Consider the following 27751-nt stretch of genomic DNA (forward strand, 5'->3'; position numbering starts at 1 on the left):
AAGCACATCAGACATTATCGTCCTTTTTCTTCAGAACTACCCTCTGGTCTTGGACGTTAACACACCATCTTGATCACCCCCTTTTCTAACCTTGCCCTTATTCATTCCCTCTTATCCCCCACACACCTCCTCTTTGTTTGTACCCCTCTTGTTCCTCACAGTCTTCTAATTTCTTTGTTTTTTTTTTTACTTTTTTTGTAGATGTCAAATTTGTTTCTTCATTGTGTTTATTTTTAAAGAAGATACAGCTGGCTACTTTGTGTTCTCACTACAGAAATGGACAGCTCCTTGGCAGATGACATTTGGGCTAACATAACCAAAACTATTAATCAGAATTAGATCTAGAACTCGCGGCCCAGGTTGGCAGTTTACTATTCTGTGACACATTTTAAAACAGAAATAAATAGAAAAAATAAATATGATTTACAGTATATAGCTTATTTTATATCACACTTTACAGACCACACACGACTGTAATTCAAAGCAGCATAACATAATAATATAACACACAAGATAATTTGCAGGGGAATACTGCAATATTGAAAAGAGTCTGCAAATATGGCAGGATTAGGTCAAAGAAAGAAAGAAAGCAAGAAAAAAAGAAAGAAAGAAATAAAGAAAAAATGAACTGACCTGCATGTACACAAGAGCAGTTTAACTGTAGGTGTGATGGACATAGATAGATAGATAGATAGATAGATAGATAGATAGATAGATAGATAGATAGATAGATAGATAGATAGATAGATAGATAGATAGATAGATAGATAGATAGATAGATACTTTATTAATCCCAAGGGGAAATTCACATACTCCAGCAGCAGCATACTGATAAAGAACAATATTAAATTAAAGAGTGATAACAATGCAGGTATACAGACAGACAATAACTTTGTATAATTTTAACGTTCAACCCCCCATGGGTGGAATTGAAGAGTCGCATAGTGTGGGGGAGGAACGATCTCCTCAGTCTGTCAGTGGAGCAGGACATTGACACATCCAAGGTTTGAGTCTGTTGTTCCACATCACACAAACATAATTGGTGTTTCATGTAAACTAGTTTTCAATCACCTGATTAAACTCAGATTGCACCACTTTTAAAATAAGTTTGGATTTTTTGTTTTAAATAACTGACTACAAATACCTTCATCTTCATTCACTTGTGTAGTAACATTTGACTTTGCGTACTTGAAGAACCGCAGCCATAAAATCAAATGTGGTCCACAAACACAGTAATACAGAAACACAAATCACTGTGCCACCATGCAGCCCAGTCTCCATCCATTCTCTACACTTATACTGTAATTACTGTATTTTGAACAGTCACATCTTAGTTTCAGTGCTGCTACCACTTACCTTGAGATGCCATGTGCTTCAATATTTTATGATTTTGTTTACTTTATAATTAATGACATTGTTAATTGTGAAAGATGCCAGATAAATAAAGCCTGAGCGTGATTAAAAGATTTCTTCATTTACAATCTTTTACTGAAAACATGAAGTCATTGAGCCCTAGAATGAGACTGACAGCTTTTCTGTTATCAGAGAGAGCAAAACTTTAACCATATGTTAGGTTTTCTTTTTTGCATTTCTTCTGGTATTCATATTTCCTCTGTTTTAATTGTTCATAGATGCTATGCAGAAGGAGGGGACTACATGGGTGCACAAATAGATTACTTTTATGTAGGTAGACCATAACAAAACTCTTTATTTGGTCTCAGTAACAAGCTTTCGAGAGCACCAACATATGGCGACCTGTAAAGCATACTGTATTTGTCTCTTACTGCTATATTACAAGACCTTAACAAAGGCAATGTGAAATACAGTATTAAGTGACTCCTGGATGTATTATAACAAGACCCTAAAGTTCTTAAGTTTGAAGTGTTACTCAAATAATAAAATAGTCAGTGCAAAAAATGCCTTTCTATCCCACTCAGGTAAACAGGCAGTCAGTAAGGTGCTGTGGCTAAAGCGCTTGAATCAAAATTAAACGTTTTGCCACCCTGCGCACGTCACTTAGCCGCTTGTCCTCCAATTGTTAAAGATGCGTGTAAACGAATTAGGTTTGATCGAGTTTAGTCAAACCTTTATATTAAAGCGTTAGCCGATTATAAAACTGGTAGGGCGTGTTTCTCCCAGGATTTGGTGGGAAGGCATTTCTTTAAGTTCTCCTGTGCGTCCAGCAGTTGAACGCGCACTCAGTTTTGCACTCTGACTGGAGATACCGCGCGTGTGCGTGTGAAAAAGATCGGAACAACGCAAAGCAGAACCGTGAGAACAAGTACGGTTAGCACAGTGTGCAGATGGATGTGTAATTGACAAAAGATGAACATTAGAGGAGTACATTATAATAAATACATAGCACATTCGGGCACACACGCACGCATGCAGAATCAGTTTACTAGAATCATCACATCTCATTAAGGATCACATTGCTGATGCTGAGAGACGAGAAAAATGACCAGAGATGCTATGAAGTCGGCGGGTCAACTTGTAAGAACTTCAGGCAGATAATAATGAATTGGAGGCGACATAAAGCAGGAGTGGGTGGGAACTAAGTGCCAGTAAAGTCTGGATCACATCTTTAAGCGTTTTACTGCTGGTTGCACTTGAAATGAGAAGCCTGGACTAACACAGAGGAGCGTTTTTATTTCGCCAAGCGGCTCCGTGAGGATCCTTTTTTGGAAACAACCGGACTGGAATGATGCTGCGATTGTTAGCCACTCATCTTTGACTGTGACTGTCGCCTCTTGTGCGATCTGTTCCCTGACGTCTGTCCAATTGTTCTCGCTGGACGGTAGGAGATTTATATCTTTCCAGTATAAGAGGGCACTTTATCTGAAAGCCTGGAGAAAGACGGTGGCTTACTTGCCTGCCCAAAGAAGGTCTGAGAACAATATATGACTTTTGGGTCGCCTGTGTTAGGCACAACGGACTGAGTTTGAAAGTGCGGTGAGTGATATCCGAATTGGCAGTAATGCGGGCGAGCATCTGAACCTGTGGATTTGCTCTTTTAATGATTTAGATAGATAGATAGATAGATAGATAGATAGATAGATAGATAGATAGATAGATAGATAGATAGATAGATAGATAGATAGATAGATAGATGTCAAAAAGGTCGAACAGTGCATTGTCTTCATGTTTCGAATAATCGTTTTAACATTAAAGTATTTTTTCAAACTGTTTCTTTATAATAGCAGTCTAGTGTGTGGTGACGGGGTGTAGGAGCCTATCCCGCATACTTCAGGAGTAAGGCAGTAATCAGCATTAGACGGGATGCCAGTCTGCCACAGGGAACACACATTGACACTCTGAAGCCCATTCTTGTGCTGCGGGGAGTAAAATTCACACTTAATACAGAGATATTCAAGGAAGCCGATCTACACAAGGAAAACCTACAAGGATAGGGGGCACATGTGGAAAAAAACACCGGAACAATAGTAGAGATTCGAATGCGAAACAGAAACGTTGTTTAGTACTGCAGCACCTTATCTATCTATCTATCTATCTATCTATTATTCTGACAAAATTAGCATTCTCCAAATTCAAATGTGGGGCTAAAATTGGCACTATCATAACTATAATTGTTTGACACCATTCAAAATAATAAACACAGTACTGGAATGGTAATCAGCATATCGGATTTTTAATTGCAAAGGTATTGTGTTTCATGTAGACTTTACCTTGAGTAGGTGTGCTTCTAGAAAGAAAGAATGTTTAACTTTATATATAACACCAGAGTTTGAAATGAAAACTTGAGTGGACTTTTTAGTATGAAAGGTAACACCATGACCATTTATTTAATTATGGATCATGGATATCCGGAAGGGAATTGTAGACACCAAAGGGGAATCACGGTAACCAGCCCTTGAAGGGGAGCCAGTCACAAACACACTCACACCCGGCCTCTTCAGTCTTCCCATTTAACGTGACATCAGGTAATTAGACATACTGTACATTATCCTTCCGCAGTGGCTGTGGCTGATGATACCGGGGTGTATAAGAGGTGTGCCCAGAAGCAAAACACAGAGTGGGCGGAGTTATACAAGCAAAGACACACCCATTTGCCAGCCAGTGACTAAGAAAAGTTACACATGAAAAAAAAAATACGTATAAAAAATATGTATACTTTGTATATATATATATATATATATATATATATATAGTACAGGTTAAGTGAGTTGCTTATAGCTTCATAGTGAGCACTGAGACTATTAGTAACATGGGAAGCCCAGTAGTCCAGAGTCCTAGCCTCTACACTATCCTGCATACAAAATGTAACAACCGGATGCTGTCATTTTGATTGACATGTTCTAGACAAATGAGCAGACTCCACAAAGCAGTTCCAAACAGATAACCATAAATGGATCCAAACAATATATGTCTATTAAAACAATTGAACTATGGCCAATAGACGGTGTAGGAGAGGAAAATAAACACCCCAGTCAGCAGCATCCCTGGAGAAAATAAAGCTCCAGAGGGTTCATGGCCAGTTATAACAGACAAAACCAAAGAGAAAATTAGGTACAGTCAGAGTCCTGGAGACCTCAGACAACTGACCACCCACCCCTCTTGGTCATCCTGTGCTAGGCTGTCTAATGTGACAACAGAATCTTTTCAATATTTCCAAATGAGGGCATCATAGCAAAAGGGTTATGATACATAACAAACACTATGTATAAAAAGTTATAAAAAAAACTCAAAAATCTACAGTAATCAATCCAATAAATCACAGAAAAACTGTATCCTGTTTGAGGTGATTCCTTCATTGCGCCCAGTATGGCACAGGCTGTAGCCAGCTGCCTCCGGAATTAGTTTAAATAGGTGTGAAAATAGATGACTGACTGTAGTGTAGTTCTGTGTGTGGTAAGAAGTTAGACAGTGCACTAGTGGACAGTCACATTCTTTTAATTACTTTAGATAAATAAATAAATTAACTTCAAATTAATCTGTGCTGATAAAGTAAAGTGGCCTATTGGGTAGCAGTGTTTTGGTTTCATATCCTGACCAGATTTACTGACTGTATGGAATTTGCATGTTCTCCTTGTTCCTGTGTGGGTTTTCTCCAGAAACACTGCTTTTCTTCCCAAATCTCAAGCAAATGCAGCTCAAGTGAACTGGAAACTTTAAATTGTTCAATTACATAAGTGAGCCTCTGTGTGTTGTGCAATGGACAGGCATCTAAAGAGAGTTGTGTTCCTCATTTACACCATGAGATGAATTAGAGTAATTTCCCAGCTAAGATGGATTAAACAGGTTCAGCAATGGATAGATGGACCGCTGCTAGATAAGAAGACCCTTTCATTTCAATTTCCAAAGGACATCTGTATTTTGTTTAATTTATAGTGCCATTTTGCTTGTGTTGAGGCAGGCTGTAATGTTTGAAATAGAAAAAGGTGAGAATTGATGGGTGAATGGATGAATGAATCCTATTAGAAATACACAAAACTTAAATAATTTGGTGAATGAGATAAATATAAACCTAATATAGATTCATTTGTTGTTACTGTTTTGTGAAATGTAGTGAATAATAATTTGAGTTACCAAAGATTAACTTATACACAATACTGTGAGTATTACTGGTCTTGTTTTGGCGGTGACTGGATACAATTATTTTCATGAGACATTATTTTTGCTCTGATCCTTTCTAATGAAATGTATAATATGCAAGATTAGGTTGATTTGGTTTGAATCGTATATGCATAAGTAGCATTTGGTTACATATAATACCAGCAATCTGACCTTGATCACTTACATTTCATTGACTAATATAACATTCTCAAGCCCACCTTATCCAATTCAGGGTCATGGGAGTAGGAGCATTTCTCAGTGACATTTGGTGCAGTTCAGGAACTGACCCAAGATAAGAAGCCAAGTCCATAGCTGGGCCCACACATCCTCATAGAGCGGCAGTTTAGCATCACAAATGACCATAACCTCCCTACCAGGGTAAAAATAACTAATTTTTATCTCACAAAAAGATTTTTTTTAATGTTATAACATGACGTACTCACTTTTTTTGGCATGTAAGCTTTTTCAAATATTATTCTACTTTAAATTATTTCCTTTAATATGCACCAGTGCCTTGTTAGGTCAACACAGTAAGTATGGCAGCTCTCTACTGTAAACTGCTGTTGAATAGTGCTTATGATTAGTGGCAAAGACTGCTTATTTAATAGTTCTGCAGTAATATGCTACTACTCATCCATTTCCAGTCACACCTAAACCACTAAAGGGTCATAAGGGCTGTTCTTGCAGCATCAGACACCAATAAGGCAAATAGTCTTGGACAACTTTATAGACAGTTCATCACTAGGCACACATACACACCCAAACACTCATTCAGACCAGGCCATCTTAGAGTTGCAAATTAGCCTAAAATGCAGATTTTTGAAGTGTAGGTGGAAGTTGAATAACCACAGAAAAATTCACATGGAACACTTCAACTCAATACAAATAGCGACTAGGTTGGTAATCTAATCAGGACTGTAGGTTTCGAAGTAGACTACGGCTCTGTAAATACAGGGTGGCACAGGGAAATGGGAAATTTTCAATTGACATTCAATGCACAAATAAAAACATTACAAAATACATTTAATGATAAAATGTATTGTACAGGATGTGCAATTAATGATGGTAATCAATATTCATTCATTATTCATTTTATGTTTTGAAGTAAACATCATGAAGGTGTTGTCCATTTTTCCGTACACATTCTGACAACCTGTTCTGCATTGTTCAGCATAACATGTCAAGAGGAATGCAAGCGATTTCCTCTTCAGTCCTCCTTTTTAGTTCAGCAATGGTTGCAGGACGTGTACAGTACACTTGAATTTTAAGATGTCCCCACAGAAAAAAATCACAAACAGTGAAATGTGGGGATCTCGGAGGCCATAGAATGAAGTGGCGCACCTTCCAAACAATTGTTGAATAGCTGCCATCGATTGTCAGGCAGTATGTGAAGTGGCTCCGTGTGGGAATTTCTTTTTTAAGGCTGAACCTGTTTCTACCAAATTACATACGCATGTTGTAATCACACGAGCAGACAGGACACAATCATGACATCGTAACTGGTAATGACGCCGAAATTCCCTTAGCGCAGCAGTCACACTATCACCATTCTTATATAAGGCTTTCACAGCAAACGCTCGTTGCACACCACTCCACTGCTCCATTATAACTAATGCCAAGGGATTCTAAATGAGGTCACATTGGTCCCAAACAACTGCCGACGCCCCAGAGTCACCAACACCTAGTTCCAAAATTTCCCGTTTCCCTGCACCACCCTGTATTACACTGAATGCAGATTGTTAAGGCTTCTTTGATCAAATGTAACTCTAATTAATCACTAGTCGGGTATTTTACACATTATGCCTGGTGGTCCTTCTTAAATCTCTTTGTAGCTTCTCCCTTTACTAAGAGTCATTTGTACTATCCTGTGTGGTGTTTTCCCTTATTTACATGGGTCACATATGGTATTCTGTGAGAAATTTCCTCCATTTCTAAGGGTCAGTTGCACTGCTGCTCTCATTTCAGTGGGTCATTTTTGCTATGATTTGAGTTGTTTTCCATTTTTTGTCATTGTACTGTCAGAACCGCAATATGAATTCCTGGTGATGGTTATCTGAAGAGCTTACTGCAAGATGAAAGCGATCGGCCGAGCAGCTCTGTTCTTACACTGGAGGTTCCTGGCACTCCTGTGTTTGTACCTGAAGGACATCCCAATAAGCAGTGCTTGCCCCAAATCCTGTGCCTGCTATGCAGAGAAAGAAGTTCACTGTACTTTCAGGTACTTTACCTCTGTGCCTCAAGGGATTCAGCCGACTGTGGAGAGGATTAATTTAGGGTAGGTGTTCTTCTTTTTTTTGTAAGGCGTGAATGTTAATGTTAACTATTAATGTGTTTCTTGCTGTTCACTAGTTGAAATTATCCTTTGAAGTTTTGTACTCATGCTGAGGTTCTCTGTAACAAACTGAAAAACAGTTTTAATGCTTGGTGTTAGTGTCTTCTACCAACTCATCCTTTGCTCATTAAGAGATAATTAAAATAAGCCCGTCTCCTGCCTAATAAGCTCAAATACCATCTGGGAAGGAAGAAGGCTGGAACACTGGGGCTGTTTTTTAGTCTCCCAGGTAATAGTTTCAACACACACAGTGTAAAGAATGAAAATGATTTTATTTTGGAAACAAGAGGTGAAGTAATGAGTACAAAGAGGAAATTTGATACAGATTTTATTAGACCTTCAGAAAAGCAATGAATGTGTGGAATGGTTTATAGTCATTATTTACTGATGTGTTAATGTCTAATGGCTAAGCAGTATGAATGCTTTCTTCTAGGTATAACAGTTTAAGTAAAATTAAAGAAAATGAGTTTTCTGGATTACATTCCCTGGAATTGTTAATGTTGCACAGCAATGCAATTGAAACAATTGAGGACAAGGCGTTCAGCGATTTGCAGTCTTTACAGGTGAGCCATTTAAAATTACCCAATTACTGCAATTCAGATATCCCTACCACTGAGTCTGGAGAGTTACCATGCAAAAGTGGTATAACTTATTCTTAAAAAATTTTGTGTTTAAATATTATTATTGTTAATCACAGTTCAATTAAGAGAATTTTAATCTACACTTGTCATTTATGTCTCGATCCTAACTTTGTCAGCAATGGGAACTTTTATTCCTCAGTATGCTATTTCTCATCTTTCTACTGTGCAGGATGGCTACTCACTGTGAATTCAAATTGTTCGGTTGCATGACAAGGTTGCACTATGAATTCAAATAGAATGATTAAATCATTCAAATATTCTTTGTAAGAGTAAGTGTTGAGCCATTTTATGAGAATCATTCTGGAACTTCCTAATGAATAACTTATAAGTGACAATACCAGAACTGGATAAATGTTACCAGTCTTTATGAGTAAATAGTGCAGCCCATAAGACATTAGGAAGAGGGACTCTCCAGGCCATGGTTTAGTGATACCTGTTTTGTTTTGAGCAAATTTGTGTCATGCTAAAATGTACTTTGTATATAAACTACATCTTCAAAGAGCTATAATGATAGGTGCTAAAATGTAGCTGCTTCCTGAATATGGTGCCATCAGCAGAATCTGTCCAGGGAAGTTAGGAAGTCAAATGTGACTTGGGGGTAGGAATTCTAAACAGGAAAATAACTTTCCAGATGAGTTATTTTCACCCATGATTTATGGTCCTGCAGCCTGCTTCAACTTTAAATACTGTACATGCTAGTCTTCCAAAGAAGTATCTCCTAATGCTGGTGTGGTGCTACCAGTCCTTCCGCTTCAGGATTTCTCAAAATCTTAAAATCATTACTCTACAGTAATAAGGGCTTACAGTATATTTGTTGTTCATATTAGATTAAATTAAATAGATAAACTTTATTAATCCCAATGGGAAATTCAGATGCATAGGGCAGCAGAAACACAAAAAAACAAGGATGCTGACTCACAGGAAAAATAATATAGCCAATAAATCAATTGATAAATAAGTAAATAAAAATAAACAAATGTATATTGAGCAGATATTTCAAAATGAGCTCAACAAGTACATCAGGATGAATAATTGAATTGCCTGATAGCAATTGGCAGAAAAGACCTCCAGAGGCACTTCTTAGTGAGCTTGTGACTAAAAGTGCTCCAAGACAGTGCTTCCTGTAGGGGATGGAGGGGATTTTTCATGATAGCATCCAATTTTGCCACCATCCTGTTTTGCACAACAGCTTCCAGTGCGTCCAATGTTTGAGATGTGATGGAACATTTATATAAGTAAATAACTAAACATATAAATAAAATTGTAAACAAATAGATGTACTGTATATTGTGAATCTTACAGACTGTTACTTTATTATTGATTTATTAACAGTAAGTCTGACATCATCAGTTTTTTGGTGCTCCAGGACAGTCATTCACTTTAACCAATCAGCTTTAAAGTGAATGTCTGACATCATAAAGAGAGAGCGGTGAACACGAAGGAGCAGGATTTCACTTCCTTTAGTAATGTTTTACAATGTTCTACATACTTTTGGAATTTCAGTGATGGCAGATTTTATTCCACCAAGTTTGGAGGATTTAGCATATGTAACTGTGAAGAACAAAGATTGGAGCCTTTTTAATTGAAGGGCAAGGCATGGCTTTTCATGCAGTTCTTACTTTATGATGTGAGAGGCTAACTGTAAAGCTGATTGGTTGAAAATAAATAACTGCCCTGGAACTATAATTTTGATGTTAAATTAGAATCATTATTTTTTTTAACTTCCAAAACAGATTTTCACAGTTGTGAAGAACTGCTATACAGCACCTGCCTTCTAATCTATTGGCAATATGCACATTAATTCAGCTGAATGGTAACAAAGAGGTTGCTGTTAGTGTTTCTAACATACAACCTTTTGTATTTTATATGTTTTATATAGGGCGGCACGGTGGCGCGTTGCATAGCGCTGCTGCCTTGCAGTTAGGAGACCCGGGTTCACTTCTCGGGTCCTCCCTGCGTGGAGTTTGCATGTTCTCCCCGTGTGTGTGTGGGTTTCCTCCGGGTACTCCGGTTTCCACCCACAGTCCAAAGACATGCAGGTTAGGTGCATTGGCAATCCTAAATTGTGCTTGGGGTGTGTTTGTGCATGCTGGCGCCCTGCCCGGAGTTTGTTTCCTGCCTTGCGCCCTGTGTTGGCTGCGATTGGCTCCAGCGGACCCCCGTAACCCTGTAGTTAGGATATAGCGGGTTGGATAATGGATGGATGGATGTTTTGTATACACATCCTTTTGAATGTAGAATTTTTAGTGGTGCTTGAAGTTATTTTGTTAGGAAGCATATTGCATTTAAATTAGTACAAATAATTTAATACAATAATTTTCTCAGCACTGCTGCTTCATGGATCCAGCATTCTCAATCTGAGGCCCACACTGGGTCATTGTCTATTTGGACGTTTGCACTTTCTCTCCAGGTCTGTGTAGGTTTTCTTCCCACCTACCAAAAGTATATGCCTTATGTTAATGAAAATTCTAAATTAGCCCTGTGTGAATATGTATGTTGACCTTGCAATGGACTGCTGCCTTATTGTATGCCAAATGCTACCTGGAGAAGCTCCAACTGCAGGCAACCCTAAACTGGGATCCACCAGGCTTAAGACTGTTCTGTTATATTAAAATGAAATTTGAAATACTTGTAAGGAACAAATCAAAATATCTTCTATTAAAGTGCATGCATAGCAGGAGATTATATTTTAAGTGTTTACAAATGAAAAAAAAGACATTGCATTTATATAGCACTTTTCAAGACACTCAAAGTCCTTTATATAGGGAGGGGGGAGCCACTTCCACCACCACCAATGTGCAGCAAGCACCTGGATGATGCAAATGCAGACATTTAGCGCCAGTACGCTCACTACACATTAGTTATTCAGCAGTGAAGGGGTGAGATGAGGGACAATGAGGGACAGAGGATGATTAGGGTGCAGGAATGACCGGGCCATAATGGAAAATTTAGCCAGGACATTGGGGTACACACTTCTTTTTACAAAAGATGCCTAGGGATCTTTTATGACCAAACAGAGTCAGGACTGTGTTTTAACATCTCATTCAAAGGATGTACAGTATGTTAGTAAAATAAGAAATGTAAGCACCTTGAGCATAGGGAAGGCACTATATAAACAAAACACATTATTATTTTTATATTCTAAACATTAGGGAACCAGATCATTTATCAAAATACACTTTATATTGAATGATTAATAAAGAAATGTTCATTTAAAAATATTTCTAAATCCATTTATTCAAATATGGGTTGATTGGGAGGTTCTTCTGGTTGTATTTTACATCCAGTATGGCTAAAGACAGGCTGATACTGACATATTTCCATTGCAGGAAACACTATACACACATTCTTACACAAAGAAATAAACAGATTACCTAACATGCACGTCTTTGAGAATTGGAATTTAATCAGGAGTATCCAAAGACTGACAGTTCAAACAAAGCTAGAAAGGCTCAATGTGTGAGTAGGTTTATGTGGTGGTAAAGTAGCAGCACTAACCACTGCACCACCACCATACCTTTTAAATAAACATAAAAGGTGTCTATTACAATTTTGTTTTCCAGAAGTGGTTTAAATTTAAAATGCAAATCCCCCTGCCTTAAACCAAGGTCTGTGCATTACTGATGTCTGTAAAAGATGCTGAATTTTCCGTGTATCAATTTCTTGAAACTGCTTAATCAATTTACAGAACTCATTGAAACCAGAATCATAGGAGCATTGAGCACAAGGCACATTGTCATTATATTATAGGGCAGACTTTAGTCGAAGTTATGCCAGATAAAATTGCAAGTGACAACAGCCAAAAAGTTTACAAGTGTGTAGTCCATATCATTGTGCACTCCTTGTCACTCTCCATAGTTTAATCAGAAATGATTATTAGCCAAATATAAACCTTACTTTGAAGCCCCTGGATTGTTCTTTTTCCAAATGGCAATTTCCAAATAAAACTGACAGTAAGAAGATATTGTGTATTTTAAACACCTTTAAAATATTGTACAAACCTCAAATCACACTCACATATGTTACCAAAATTTAGCATCCATGTCTTAGAGAGATGGGAGGTTGCCCAGAGAAAACCCGCTTAGGTACTGAGAGATGGTGCATATGGCACACTGGCAGTGCCTGGAGCACTGGTTTTTCAAGAACCACTGAAAAAAAATATTGACACTTTTAATATTTTGAAGTAATATGTGAACCCCCCTGAACAATGTAATAACTCTAAGTAATGAATCTTCATTTTGAAGTGTCTATAAATTGAAAATTATTCTAATGAACCTCTTTTCTTCAATATTTTAGGTGTTGAAGATGAGCTACAACAAAGTGCGAGAACTTAATAAGAACACATTTTATGGTCTTAAAAACATAGTCCGTCTTCACATGGATCACAACAAAATTGAATTCATTAACCCTGAAACATTTTATGGATTAATGGACTTAAAACTTGTTCATTTGGAAGGAAACATGATTCAGCAGCTTCACCCAGATACATTCGTTACTATGCGCTACATGCAGAATTTTAAAGCATCATCCATTAAAAATATTTACCTTTCTGACAATGCTTTGAGAGACTTACCTTCAGAAATCTTTGCTCCTACTTCTCAGCTGGAAAGCATCTATCTTCATGGAAATCCTTGGTCTTGTGATTGTACAATGGAATGGTTTGTGAAATGGATAGCAGAAAATGAAGGTAAGGGAATCTTGTAATAACTGAAATGTTTTCATCCTGTACATCTGGAGCTATCATGTTATGGTTGAATAGAGGCATGTTAAAAGGCTGGTTGGTCCCCTGATATTTGTGCTTCCAAAACACATATTAAAAGTCACTTATTCCTCATACATACTTTGCTAGCATGGAACAATAGTCATAGGGCTGAATAATACCACTGGTCTGCTTTGGTCATCAGTGGCATGTTCAGTTCCCAGAAAAAAATCGTTTCAAATCCCAGCCTGGTCACTGTTAGTGTTCACAAGTTCTTGCATACATTTTTTCAGATATTCCAGTTTTGATTCCAGACATAAAGATGCATAAGCAAGGTTAACTGGAAAACCTAAACTACCCCTGTATGAATACATGAGTGTTCTCCATGATGGAGTGGTGTCCCACCAGAGATAGTTTCTGATGGCCATGACTACAAAGTTTACCTGTTGCTTGAGTGGTTGCTACCACATGCAACATGCAGAGCTTCATACCCTTTGGATACACTGCAAACCTTTTATTTATTTTGGTTAGAAGTCTCATCTTTGATAGCTCAGTTTTGGAATTTTGTACAGTTTCGGTTGTCACCAATCTGTCTTTTTGAGTTTTGGTTTTTTTTTTTTTGCATTGGTCCTCACTAGTTTTCTTGTAAATGAACCATTTGCTTAATTCTTGCCAATAATTTTCTTGATCTTAGTCTTCCTAAAGTAATTGTCACATTCCGTTTGTCTGTCAGTCTTTTACTAACAAATTCCATCTGGACTCGTTCTCTTCTATCAATTACTTTATATGTTTATTTGTGTCTGTTTTATCTGTTAAAAGGGGGTAGCATACTAGCAGGATTATAAGGAAAGTTTCAGTTCCCGATCTCATGACACCCTCTAGCAGCCAACTAAGATTAACTAAGGTTAAATTAAATTATTAAATGAAATTGTAAGGTTAAATTTAAGGTTAGTTAAATCTCAAGTAGAAAGTGAAACTTTCGGAGGGAGGGAATGCTTATCAAGAAAAGTGGAAAGTGGCATAGCTACCTACTGCAGTTAGGTGATGTGTCTGAATTTAATAGCATGACAGATAGTTAAGATAAGTCACCATCAATGACGAGCAAAACGATTTGCAAAAATTAAATTTGCAGTGAAACGTAGAAAGGTGTTTACATAAGAAATTTGTTTAGCTAAATAGCTAAGCTGTCCCAATATCTCATCTAGATTCTTCTTAAAGGTTTCTACTTCAACTACATGTCTTGCTAGTTTGTGCCAAAGTCCACAACTCTTTGTGTAAAGAAGTGCTTCCTGGTTTCAGTTTTCATGTTCTTGAGTATGTGAATTACGCTTCAGCTGAAAGAATGTTGCTGTATCTATTTTATCAATACCTTTAATGATTTGAAACACTTGGAGTAGGTCCCCATGCAGTTTCCTCTGCTCAAAACTAAATAGGTTTAATTCTATGAATCTCTCAGAAAAGGACATGTCCTTAAGTCTTAGAATGCACTTGGTTGCTCTCCACTGTACAGCTTCACCTGCTGCTATATCTTTCTTGTACCTTGGTGACCAGAACTGCATACAATACACCAGATTTTGTCTTACAAGTGCATTTATTATGCATTCTAAGCACAATGTCCCTTGACTTCAATTTAACAGTTTTTATACATGTAGTGAGAAGTCAAGCAAAATGACACCTTTTATTGGCTAACTAAAAAGATTACAATATGCAAGCTTTCGAGGCAACTCAGGCCCCTTGTTCAGGCAAATTTGTTTGCCCTTTTAATTGCTCACTACATTGCTTAGTTGATGAAAATTCTGCGTCAACATACAGTATATCACTTATTCCATTTCAGAGGTTGATTCCTGTATGACAGTGTCTCCCATCTTGTATTTTATTCCTATTGCCCACGTGTAGCACTTTTGCACTTTTCAACTTTAAACTGCATTTTCCAGGTGTTTGCCAATTTCTGAAGAAGTTGTGAATTTCACAAGTTTACTAACTGTATTAACTATATCAGAATCAATGTCCTTAATATAAATCAGAAAAAGTAAAGATCCAAGGACAGACCACAAATACACTGATGACCTTGTTCCATGTGGAGCGTTCTCCTCTTATCTGTACTCTTTGTCTCTTACCGGTTAACCAACTAGAGATCCAGTTCTGTAGGTACCTCTGTTGCCCACACCTTCTAGTTTCTTTGGCGTGGGACTGTATCAAAGGCTTAGATCATGGCAGGAAGTGTTTTCATGTATTTTTCTGAATTTTCTCTACCTGACATTTAGTATTTAAATACAAATCTCTAGTAAATACAAAGTGTGCTAATCCTCAACCAGGATAAGACAGTTACTAGGTAATGGAAGGGGTAGTGTGCAGCAACGACCTTCTGTGTACTGAGTTTTCCTTTGGAGAAACACATTAATGCACTTTTTAAAAAAACATACTACATCCCCCATGGCAATGTGAACCGACTTTAAACACAGAATTGATTTTACTTGTGTGATGTAGATAGCATGCTTTATGCAACAGTGAGAAACAGTACAGGTAAAGATGGAAGTATGAACGAGGCTTTAGAGAGTTTTCCACCCAAAAAAACTTTAAAACCCCAAAAAACTCTTTAATGAGTTTCAAATTTCACAATTGTAAAATCAATTGCAATATAAAGTTTAGTGTCAGTTTAAAAATTATGTGAATCAATACTTATTTTGCTTATCACTAGTAATCATGTATTTACTTCAGAACTTTATGTATTCTTACTTTCACATATTGTTAAGAATTCTATCATTATATACAGTATGTTTTTGATTATGTTAATTGTGTCTAGATAAAAATATTTAAGTAATGTACATTGACAACACTGTGGTGGGTTGGCACCCTGCCCGCGATTGGTTCCTGCCTTGTGCCCTGTGTTGGCTGGGATTGGCTCCAGCAAACCCTGTGACCCTGTGTTCGGATTCAGCGGGTTGGATAATGGATGGATGGATGGACATTGACAACATGATCTGATTTTACAAAATATTTTTTTGTTTTTGATTTGAAATTAATACTATCTTAAATGTTTTATTGTAAAGATATTTTGGTGCCAGGGCAGTCTGAAAGAGATGAAATAAATAAAGAGATGCATCCGGCTCTCTCTGTATATTTATTTAGGAATAGTATGTCCACGTACATTAGTATTAGATTATTAGAAAGCATGGGAACTGAATGTATTCAGGACATCTTGAACATGGTAGAGCACTACACAAATAAAGGAACTGAAAAATATTTTTTGTTTCTTTTAGGAATACTAAAATGCAAAAGGGACAGAAAATATGCCAATGGACAACTGTGTCCTATGTGTGAAACACCTCATACATCTAAAAACAAAGATGTCACACAGCTTGCTTCGACAGAATTAGCTTGTTTCAAGCCAAGGATTTATGATCACCTTAAGCAAAAGAATATTACTGTGGATGAAGGAGACTTCAGTCCAGTCTCTTCTAAGAATTTCATTGCACCTATTGGATCGATGGTCCTAAATATGACAGATCAGTCAGAAATTGATGCAAGTGTGGCCTGCAGTGTCCAAAGGCCACATGCCATAAACGGTGTCACAGTAGAAGAGAACAATGGTGTTACTGTGCTAAGTGCATCATTATCAACATATTTAGTCTGTAATATTGATTATGAACATATTCAGCAACTTTGGAAAATACTTGCTACTTACAGTGATGTACCCATGAAGCTGGAAAGAGGTTTATTATTAACAAAAACCCCATACTTATCTTATAAATATAAACAAAAGGAAAATGATGAAGATGTCTACAGTGGTATAGAAGCAGAGGTCAGAGCTGATCCTCCTTGGCTGATGCAAGAAGAGTTCACTTTGCAGCTAGACAGAGCAACAACAACATTCACAACACTGAATATTAAATATCTATCTGACATTCGCATAAGTGTTGATGTTAATATGCAGAAGTCTCTAAAGTACACCTGGACACTTATCCAAAGAGATAATACTACGAAAACCGAACATACAGCTCTAATTGGTGGCACGGTAGAATTGAATTGTCAAGCATCTGGAGACCCCAGTCCTGCAATTGAATGGATTTTTCCTGATGGTAGTAAAGTTCGAGCCCCATACACCAGTGAAGACAGAAAGATTTTAATCTCTCCTTCTGGTAAATTTATATTAAGAGGAGCAGATATTCCTGATGCAGGACTCTATCGCTGTATAGCAACTAATTACCTTGATGCGGATGTACTTGCCTTTAGGATTACAGTTTTAAACCCAGATGTTGAGGATTCAGAAATCAATGGAATTCATCAATCAAAAGTAATTGGTGATACTTTCTTCCTTGCTTGTGGATCTGTAGCAAACCCTGAAGCAACTTTTAACTGGGTACTACCAGATCAAACAGTGCTTGATAAGTCACATGGGAATAAGATTCTTTACCAAAATGGTACACTGGGCATCCAGGGGCTCACTGAGAGAGACCGTGGATTTTACAGATGTCTTGCTGCAAATCATTACGGAGCTGACATTTTAACTTCACAGATATTGTTGGATAGTACTGCCATAAATAATGCACCTTCACAAGCAGTTGTTAAGCATCTCTTAGAAGAAGATGAAGCATCAGGAGATGAGGAGGAACCCACCCTGGAAGTTTCTAAAACAGATTTTAAGGAGCTTGTGCCAGTTGCCTCTAATAAGCACAGACAAGAGTCAAGGACAGTAACTACAAATAAATCATATCCTACAAAAACTAGAGGTTTTAAAGGTTCATCTCACAGGACAAATGGCGTTGCAAGTAAGAGAAGGCTTGGAGGAAACAGACGAAATGAACAATTCTCACAGAAAATAGATACTCAACGCAGGGCAGAATTATTGCACAAGATAAGAAAAAATAATCATTCTCGGAATAAAATGTCAAAAGATGCAAACAAAATTCAAACACAAAATCTATCACGCCTTTCAGAAGATGATAATGAACATTCAGGGGAATTGTTGACAGAGGATGAACTTTTGATAATGACAACAACCATGGCCAGCAATGTTTTGACTGCATCCAGAAGTACTATTGAGACATCTACTGATTTCACAACAGAAACTGCCACACCAATGGAAACAGAAAGCAAAACCTTTAGAGCACAAAGAAATGTGTCAAAGGCAGATATATATGTTACAGAATCACCCTTAAGCCAACCATTTACAGTGCTTCCTGAAATAGCAGCTGAGTCAAGTTCTGAGATACAGTTAACATTTTCAGGAGAAGTTGATGATAATCTTAAGGATGTCACCACTATTCCTTCATTACCTTCAACTGCAAGGCCTGACAGCACTTTACCAAAGACTGACTATATGCCAGAAATTGTAAATCTGGAAAAGAAAGACTCCACTCAGCAGCCATCAGTCTCAACAATCACAACTACTGAGGGAGACAAAGACGAGATAACTTTTCATACAACACAGAAGATTACCTCACCTCGACTTCCTTCAGGGTCTACTATTATTTCTCACCAACAAATTCAGATAATTAGAGATGATACGTCACAGCAAACTGCAAATAAGTCTCGTCAAGGCAAAAAAAGAAAATTGACAGGCAGGAGAAGAATTATTAGACCCAACAGAATTCCAGATATACAAGAATTTTTATATAAAATTGTCAAACCTAACAAAAGTCCAACAACTCAGGAAAATGAGAATGTGACAATGTCAGCATCCATAGAAATTACTACAAAATGCGAGTGTCATTTGACTGATGTGCCCTTGGAGACTTCTGAACCGGAGACCAGGCAAAATGCTACTAAAACAAAGGGAAAAGAGAAGGACAGCATTATTACAGGTTCAATAAATGAAACCAATGAACACTCCAGTAATTTAGCAAGCCAATCATCTGTGCAAGACCAGATTCCACCTAAGACCACCACTTCATTAAAGGTGGCTAAAGATACAACTTTTACAGAAGAAGTGCAAACATCTTTAATTAAAACTACAACATCAAGTTCTCCTGTAACAACAAGATCTAAAATCAGTATGCAAAGTTCCCTTACTACATCTACTCTTGTAAAACCAACCCAAACTAAAGAAACCCTAGGGAGAGTGACCAGTAAAGCCAAAGCTGAGACATCTACAACAAGTACCACTAAAACAACTACAACCTCCAAGGTTATCCATGGTAAAATTCCATGGCACAAACTTTTTGGAAATAAGCATACTCAAAAGGAACTGCTGAAAAGGCTCAAAAAGCCAGCCATTCCACTCCTTCCTCCTAAACCTACACCATCTAAAACTACCACTACATTGATGATGACACCAAGGCCTATTACTGCTACTGCAACTATTGCTGCTACAACTATTCTTCCATCTAATAAAGAATTTGCATCCCCTTTAGTAACACCAGTTGAAATTACAACTCAGACAGGCATTGTTCATTTTTCAAGTGCCTCAATAGATTTTTCCTCAGGGTCATCATTCACCACTGAAGTTCCATCACTAGTAAATGTTTTATCATCTCCTGCAAGTACTTTGGCAACAGTAATTGACAGGAGTCCTGAAGTGCTTTCTTCAGCAAAGGTTCTTGAATCATCTACAACTGAAGGTCCATCAGTTACCAAAGTGCTAGCATTGCCCTTCACAAGTAAACCAAGATTGGCAGGAGGAACAGCAGATATGGAAACTTCAGCTTTGCCAGATGAACTTGCTTCTGGCTCTTTGTCAACCACTTTGCAGTCTTCAATCAAAGATATTTTTACCTCTACAATCTCTGTTCCTTCAAATAGTGTTGTGATTACATCTCAGATAGCCAGCACTATGCCAGAAACTACAATGACAATGCGTACCACCACCACCACAACCGTAAAGCCACTAGTATCTTTTAGAAGAAATGGGTTCAGGCGCAGACGACCAAGTAAAAAAATCACAACCACACAAAGTACAATGTCTGCACCTGCAAAGAAAACTGTGCACAATACCACAGTCAATGGAATAGCAAGTCAGCCTGCATTTCTGACAACCAGACCTCACATTTTAGCAGCACCCATTCATACATTCTCCACAATAATAGTTCAACAAGGGACACCAGGCGTTAAAATAAATGCAGGAGCTCCAGTTGTGAAGATTCCAGCCAAAGAAATGAGTACTAAAAGAACTCCTGAAACAAGCAAGGAGGATAATAGGAGAAAAGACATCATTACTACTACTGTGAGAACAAACCTATGGACATCCAGATCTCCAGCTACAACTCTCAGACCTCCCAAAGTGCAGTTAGAGCCCATCATGCCCATAAAGAAATCTCCAGTTACTTTTACACCTAAAATTACTCTTAAGGATAAAATTACTTTGAAATTGACGTCAACTGCAAGCAGTTACATTTCCTCCAGCACTGATGTTCTCAAAAAATCAACCATCAGCTCCAGAAATGATTCTAGAAGTACAATTAATCTTGTCCAGACAGTTTTACCAATTCCACCTACAAAATCAACAAGGTCTGTAGTTCCACATGTTAATGTTTATAATAGCAAACAAAATGAATATTTTACTACTACTGAAACTGACAGAAAACCTCTTGATGGGAGTGGAAGTTATTTAACAAAGCCAGATATAGAAGAGCCTACAGTTTCGCCATCAAGAACCACATCAAAAGCAAAGGAGAACTCTCATTGGCAAAGTCAGTCCTGGCAGGAACTCTACCCTGAAGCTACAGATCAAGTAAACACTTTAACAATGAATGCCTTGACAGTATTACAAGAGCCAGAGAAGGGTCACACAAAGCCTCCAGCTATCTATAACAATGACATGGAAAATGCTATAAGTAATGGGTATGGAAGATTGACATTCACAACTTCTAAAATTGTTAATTTTGAACCTTGGACAGAAGAATTACCTTCAAAACCCAAAATAGTTGGAGGAAATGCAGCCAGCTATACAGTTCTTTCTAACTCTGATGCATTTTTACCATGTGAAGCTTCCGGAAATCCTCCACCAGTAATAAGCTGGACCAAAGTATCGACAGGTAAGGAGTAACATTTCTAATTTTACTAAATTTAGTTTCCTATTGTTAATGAAAGTAAATAATTGATAATGACAATAAGATTTTTTTAATCTAGAAAATCTTCACTCTCTATGTTCTTTTTTAGGAACTACAGTAACAATGAAGGCCAAGAGAGGTAACAAATTTGAACTTTTCAAAAATGGCACACTATCCATCCAAAATGTGCACATGCAGGACCGTGGACAGTACCTTTGCATCGCAGAAAACCAGCATGGGTTAGACAAGCTTGTTGTCACATTGTCTGTAGTGGCTTATCCTTCCAGAATCCTCGAGCCAAAACTAAGGGATATCAAATCACATTCAGGAAACACCATAGAAATGAGTTGCAAAGCAGAAGGAAGGCCAACTCCTATTATTTCTTGGATCCTTGCTAACAGGACACTTGTTCGAGTGTCCAGTGGCAGAGTATCAGTGGGGTCAGATGGAGCTCTAACAATTAAAGATGTGACACTATATGACCGAGGCCATTATAAATGCATAGCTAGCAATCCAGCCGGAGCAGATACAGTGACTGTCAGACTGCAAGTGGTAGCCGCTCCACCAGTTATCTTAGAAGAAAAGAGGCAATATGTGAAGGCTGAAATAGGACATGATTTGAAACTGCCTTGTACGGCCAAAGGGGACCCTCGACCAACAGTACACTGGGTTTTGTTTGATGGAACTGAAGCCAGACCTTTACAGTACATCAACGAAAAGTTGTTTGTATTTTCAAATGGAACACTTTATATCAAAAATGCAGCTATTTCTGATAGTGGAAACTATGAATGTATCGCTACAAGCACAACAGGATCAGAAAGGCGCGTAGTAAATATGATTGTGGAAGCCAAAGATACAGTGCCAAGAATTGTAACAGCGTCAGACAGAAGAACCAGCTTAAACTATGGGGACAGGTTATTGCTAAACTGCTCTGCTGTTGGAGAGCCCAAACCTCGGATCATTTGGAGACTACCGTCAAAGGCTATCGTAGACCAGTGGCACAGGTAAAGTAATATTTCAAACAAAACTTGTAAAATTAGGAATATTTCCAGACATCTTATACCTGGTACTGATTATGTTGGTTTGTGGATTTTCATTATGCTCAGTAGCATTACGCATGGGCCTAATCTTGATCTCAGACCCCTCAATCCACAGTGAACCTGCCCCTGATCACACCTATCTACTTGTTTTATTCAGCAACACTAAACATCCATCCATCCATTTTCCAACCCACTGAATCTGAACACAGGGTCACGGGGGTCTGCTGGAGCCAATCCCAGCCAACCCACCGCAGGACACACACAAACACACCCACACACCCAGCACACACTAGGGCCAATTTAGAATCGCCAGTCCACCTAACCTGCATGTCTTTGGACTGTGGGAGGAAACCGGATTGCCCGGAGGAAACCCACGCAGACACGGGGAGAACATGCAAACTCCACGCAGGGAGGACCCGGGAAGCGAACCCAGGTCCAACACTAAACATTCAGCAGTTAAATGACAGGAATTACAGGATATAAATAAGGAAGCACACCTCAGAGAAGTTCCTATAACCTCATTTAAGGTTCTGTGAGGAAACATTGTCTTTAAAGTGCAATGTTTCTAGAGTTTTGGATTGTTGTTTATATTTCTTTAGATTGTGTGCATTTGTGACTAGATTTTTGTCAGTGAGTAGTTTTCCGACATCTTCACTTATTTTTAACAATCTGTCATCTGTTTTTATTGTTAGCCCCCTTGCTTTGACCACTCCACTGCACTCCAATCAAATAAACAATTATTGACCTTTTGTTAGTCTTTACTCTTGTTATGCATCCTTTGCATGGTTAACTCATAGGTGTCTACTTAAATCCACCTCCTCAAAAGGTTAAAGGGTCATTTAACATTAAAGTTACTTGTTACAACAGGAAATGTGATAAATAATCATCAAATAACAGGCTTTTAATTGTAGCTCAAAGCACATTTAAAATGGGACACCTGCCAAGCATACCACAAAATCGATAGTGAAACAAATATAAAGAGACAAACTCCAAGTGTCTTGCAACAATTTGGTGTGACATTGAGATGTGTATTTAAATGAACCAATGACATAAATCAAAAGAACTAACTGATTCAAGTTCTCCACAAGGCTACTTTTATGCTTTATCATATTTATAACAAGCCCAAAATTTGAAAGAAATAAAGAACATTTAGAGGTCACACCATTTACCAGTTTTATGTCATTTCAACAAAACAGCAGACAACTGTTCCAAACTTGTAGGTCCACAATATTAGCAATGTCCTTGATGAAGCTGGAATATTTTTGTGATCGCTTGCAATCAGTCGAAGAATAAACCGTTTCTTTTCTTTGTCCTTTGTCAGTATGTCAGTGTAGTTTTCGATAAGACTTACTCCTCTTTTAGCTGTGTTGTTCTCTACTTTCATGCAAAATTCATTGATGATTGGATCATCCGTCAGTTGTTCCGGAGATTTCTTTGCCTTTTTCCATAAAGACATCCAGCTGTTCAGATTTTTTTGTCAGCTTAAAATGTTGAGGAATGTCTGTTAATGGTGGCCGTTGCAGGCTTTGCACCATCTAATCCTTGGCTTCTATCAAGACTCTGTCATCAAAAAAAGATAAAATAGAAACTCCTACTTTCTCAAAAAAAGCTGTAGTACTAGGGTGCTGTACCGTGTTAGCCATTATGAATGTAGAGAAAAGCCAAGCAAAATGACACCTTTTATTGGCTAACTAGAAAGATTACAATATGCAAGCTTTCGAGGCAACTCAGGCCCCTTCTTCAGGCAAGATGTAAACACACTTACATCTTGCCTGAAGAAGGGGCCTGAGTTGCCTCGAAAGCTTGCATATTGTAATCTTTCTAGTTAGCCAATAAAAGGTGTCATTTTGCTTGGCTTTTCTCTACATTCAAAAAAAGCTAAAATTTTTGAAATTTTAAAAATTTTTTAAAACTCTTACTCTCTACTAGAATGTTCTTGAAAATCCTACTTACTAATAGAATGTTCTGGAAACTTCCACTTGCTCCTTTAATGTTCTGGAAACTTCACGTTAGTAGTAGAATTTTCTCTGTTTCATTTTATTTATTATTAACTAATCACTTAGCCAGTTAAGAACCTTACACAAGAACAGGTACGTAGTAACAATATAAATGAAATGTTTAGAGTGGAGTGACCTGTAAATGTTTCATAATGCAGGAGAAAATTTTACAGGTAAGCAAGCAGTGGAGAAAAATAAACCATGTGGAGAAATGATTCTACAAACATCAACTGTTAGCATTGGTTTGTGGACCACCCTACTGTACCTGTATACTTTTTTCTTATAGCCGCAGCCTCCATCAGAATTTAGTTATAGTCTAATTAAATTAGGAGCTAGCTGAATGAATAAATGAATGAACTAATTTTTTTTATCAAACTGAAGGTTTTAAGTTTAGTTATGCAGTGAAACTAACCATAATTATAAAATATACAATTTATTTTAATATTAGATGTACTAAATAGGGCGGCACGGTGGCGCAGTGGTAGCGCTGCTGCCTCGCAGTTAGGAGACCGCTTCCCGGGTCTCCCTGCTTGGAGTTTGCATGTTCTCCCCGTGTCTGCGTGGGTTTTCTCCGGGCGCTCCGGTTTCCTCCCACAGTCCAAAGACATGCAGGTTAGGTGGATTGGCGATTCTAAATTGCCCCTAGTGTGTGCTTGGTGTGTGAGTGTGTTTGTGTGTGTCCTGCGGTGGGTTGGCACCCTGCCCAGGATTGGTTCCTGCCTTGTGCCCTGTGTTGGCTGGGATTGGATCCAGCAGACCCCCATTACCCTGTGTTCGAATTCAGCGGGTTGGAAAATGGATGGATGGATGTACTAAATAACTAGTGTAGCATATGTTTAACTAAAGACTAAATGTCACTCTTGTCATGATCTCCTGCTGAGCAAATGTTTTTATATGTAATAACATTCTTCAAAAATAGGAGACTCCAAATTGGCCCTAATGTAAAGTGAATGTTGATGTGCCCATTCAGGTGCTCTGGTGCCCTGTCCAGTGCTGGCTTTTGCTTTCTGTTGAATGCCAGGTTAGGTTTTGGCTTCACTTGCCCATATAAATAACTTATGCAGATTTCAGATTGGATTGAAGGATATCTACTAATTTCTTTGTGTTCCTTTGCCTGTCCGGCCTTATTTTTACAACATATATTTATTATGGTGAATTTACATAACACATTAGTCCTTCTTCCTTTCTCACTCTTATTTTAGCCCTTTGTGAACAGGTTAAGTTAAATGAGACTCTGGAAGGACTGAGTGTCTGGCACTTCTACATAATATCACCAGCTCCACTCACTGAATTAAATAACTGTAACACTTAAAAAACATTATGAAAAGAGAGCCGTAGTATTAATATGCTCTTATACCTATGTATTTATTAATGCAACATTGAACTAGTACCACAAAAATGCATGTTCCTGATTTTCAACTTAATAGACAAGCTTTGGCTCTCCTCAGGTCTGATATGGTAAGTGAAAATGAAAATGGAAGAATGGAAAATTCACAGTGAATTGAATTAACAAAGTAAACCTTCAGTAAGAGCAAAATAAGAATGGAAGTTTTTATTTGATCAATTAGAACACTAAAAACATTGTGACAAGAACAGGCCATTTAGCCCAACAAGCTCATCCATTTTATTCGCCTAGATTGTCCAAAATAACATCAAGTTCTGATTTGAAGATCCCTATAGTCCTACTTTCCACAACATTACTTGATAAATAATTCCATGTGTCAATGATTCATTCTGTGAACTTTTCCACTGTGTCCTTGTATTCATGTTGCACAATTTATTTAACATTAACAACTGGGATCTACCGTACTAATTAATTTCATAATTTCAAACACTTCTGTCATGTCCCCTCTTAACCTCCATTTGCTTAAAATGAAAAGATTCATCTCCTTCAATCTCTCCCCATAGCTCATACATCTTAGCTCCTGAATTAGCCTAGTTGTTCATCTATGGACTTTCTATACTGCTGGGTCTTTTTTGTATCCTGGAGACGAAAACTGAAAACAGTACTCCAGGTGAGGACACACTAGTGTGTTATATAACTTAAGCACAACTTCTCTTGACTTGTAGTTCACACATTGTAGTATATAACTTAACACCCTATTAGCTTTTTTGATCACTTCTATAGAGTATGGATGTCAGGAACAGATCTACCATTAGGGAGTTCTGAAATGACCAGGGGGTTTTGAGTCTAGTGCCAAAATCAAGAGTTAGAAATGCTGTGATGCTTTAATCGACCCATTATCGCTGTGCTGCATTGTAAGAGTATGATCAGCTTTCTGTTGAAGACTTAAATCACCCAGAGGCCTGTGGGTTTCTTCATCTGGTCTTCCTGAATTAATGAATATAGTGACGAGTCCAGTATGACTCCTAGGTCATACTAAGTTTCATTGTGTATTCAAATCTAAAATTTTTACTTTTTTACATGTAATACTTTATATTTACTCATATTAAATTTCATCTGCCTAAACCTGTATGCTATCAAAATCATTCTGTAACAATTTGGCTCAAACTACATTATCTGTCCTTCCACTTAGTTAGATATCATTTGTAAACTTAACCAGCTTATTAATTATTTTCTTTTCCAGGTCATTTATGTATATTCAAAAGAGCAGTGGCCCAAGCAATGACTGATCCCTGAGGGACACCACTTTTATCATTAGCTAGCCTCTAGTCTGTAGGACTTTTACGATTGAGCGGAGATTATTAAAAAATGTGGGCCAAGGGTTATAAAATACACCTCACTGACCTCCTTAAGAACTACAGGATGAATATTATCTGGTCCTGGTGATTTGTTTGATTTAAGCCTATTAAATCTAAGCAGTACTTCAACCGCTACAAATTTCCAGACTACTAAGTACCCCTTTGGTATTCATTATTACTCTTGGGAGGTTAGTGACTTCTTCACATGTATATCTATACTAATAAAAGGCAAAGCCCTCACTGACTGACTGACTGACTAACTGACTCACTCACTCACTCACTCACTCACTCACTCACTCACTCACTCACTCACTCACTCACTCACTCACTCACTCACTCACTCACTCACTCACTCACTAATTCTCCAACTTCCCGTGTAGGTAGAAGGCTGAAATTTGGCATGCTCATTCCTTACAGCTTACTTACAAAAGTTAGGCAGGTTTCATTTCGAAATTCTACGCGTAATGGTCATAACTGGAACCTCTTTTTTGTCCATGTACTGGAACGGAATGCAGCTCGATGGCCGTGAGAGGCGGAGTTGCGTGTCGCGTCATCACGCCTCCTACGTAATCACGTGAACTGAAAACAAGGAACAGCCCCAAAGAGTGTTGAAGAAAACATTCATTACACAATTGAGAAAGCACGGTGTAAACCATAAGTTTAAATTAAGTTTATAGAAATGCTCCCCCTGCCGTTTGCAATGCCATATTCGTGAGATACAAGTTTAATGAGAAGACACGAGGTATAAACGAGACTTTGAATCACTTTGTAACGGAG

At 37.8% G+C, this 27751-nt stretch overlaps 1 protein-coding gene across 1 annotated transcript in view; it reads left to right on the plus strand.

Annotated features, from left to right (window-relative positions):
• Positions 1-2206: 2206 nt before the first annotated feature.
• The window catches only part of LOC114645427 (immunoglobulin superfamily member 10-like), a 30538-nt gene continuing 4993 nt past the window's right edge, over positions 2207-27751 (plus strand). Inside the window, exons 1-6 of the mRNA XM_028793284.2 lie at positions 2207-2952; positions 7597-7849; positions 8340-8469; positions 12844-13234; positions 16507-21219; positions 21344-22238. Coding sequence (XP_028649117.2) covers positions 7647-7849; positions 8340-8469; positions 12844-13234; positions 16507-21219; positions 21344-22238 — 6332 coding nt within the window. The 5' untranslated portion in view covers positions 2207-2952; positions 7597-7646. The remainder of the gene's footprint in view (positions 2953-7596; positions 7850-8339; positions 8470-12843; positions 13235-16506; positions 21220-21343; positions 22239-27751) is intronic.

The sequence above is a fragment of the Erpetoichthys calabaricus genome, chromosome 2 (genome assembly GCF_900747795.2).
Source record: "Erpetoichthys calabaricus chromosome 2, fErpCal1.3, whole genome shotgun sequence".
Taxonomy (NCBI): Eukaryota; Metazoa; Chordata; class Cladistia; order Polypteriformes; family Polypteridae; genus Erpetoichthys; species Erpetoichthys calabaricus.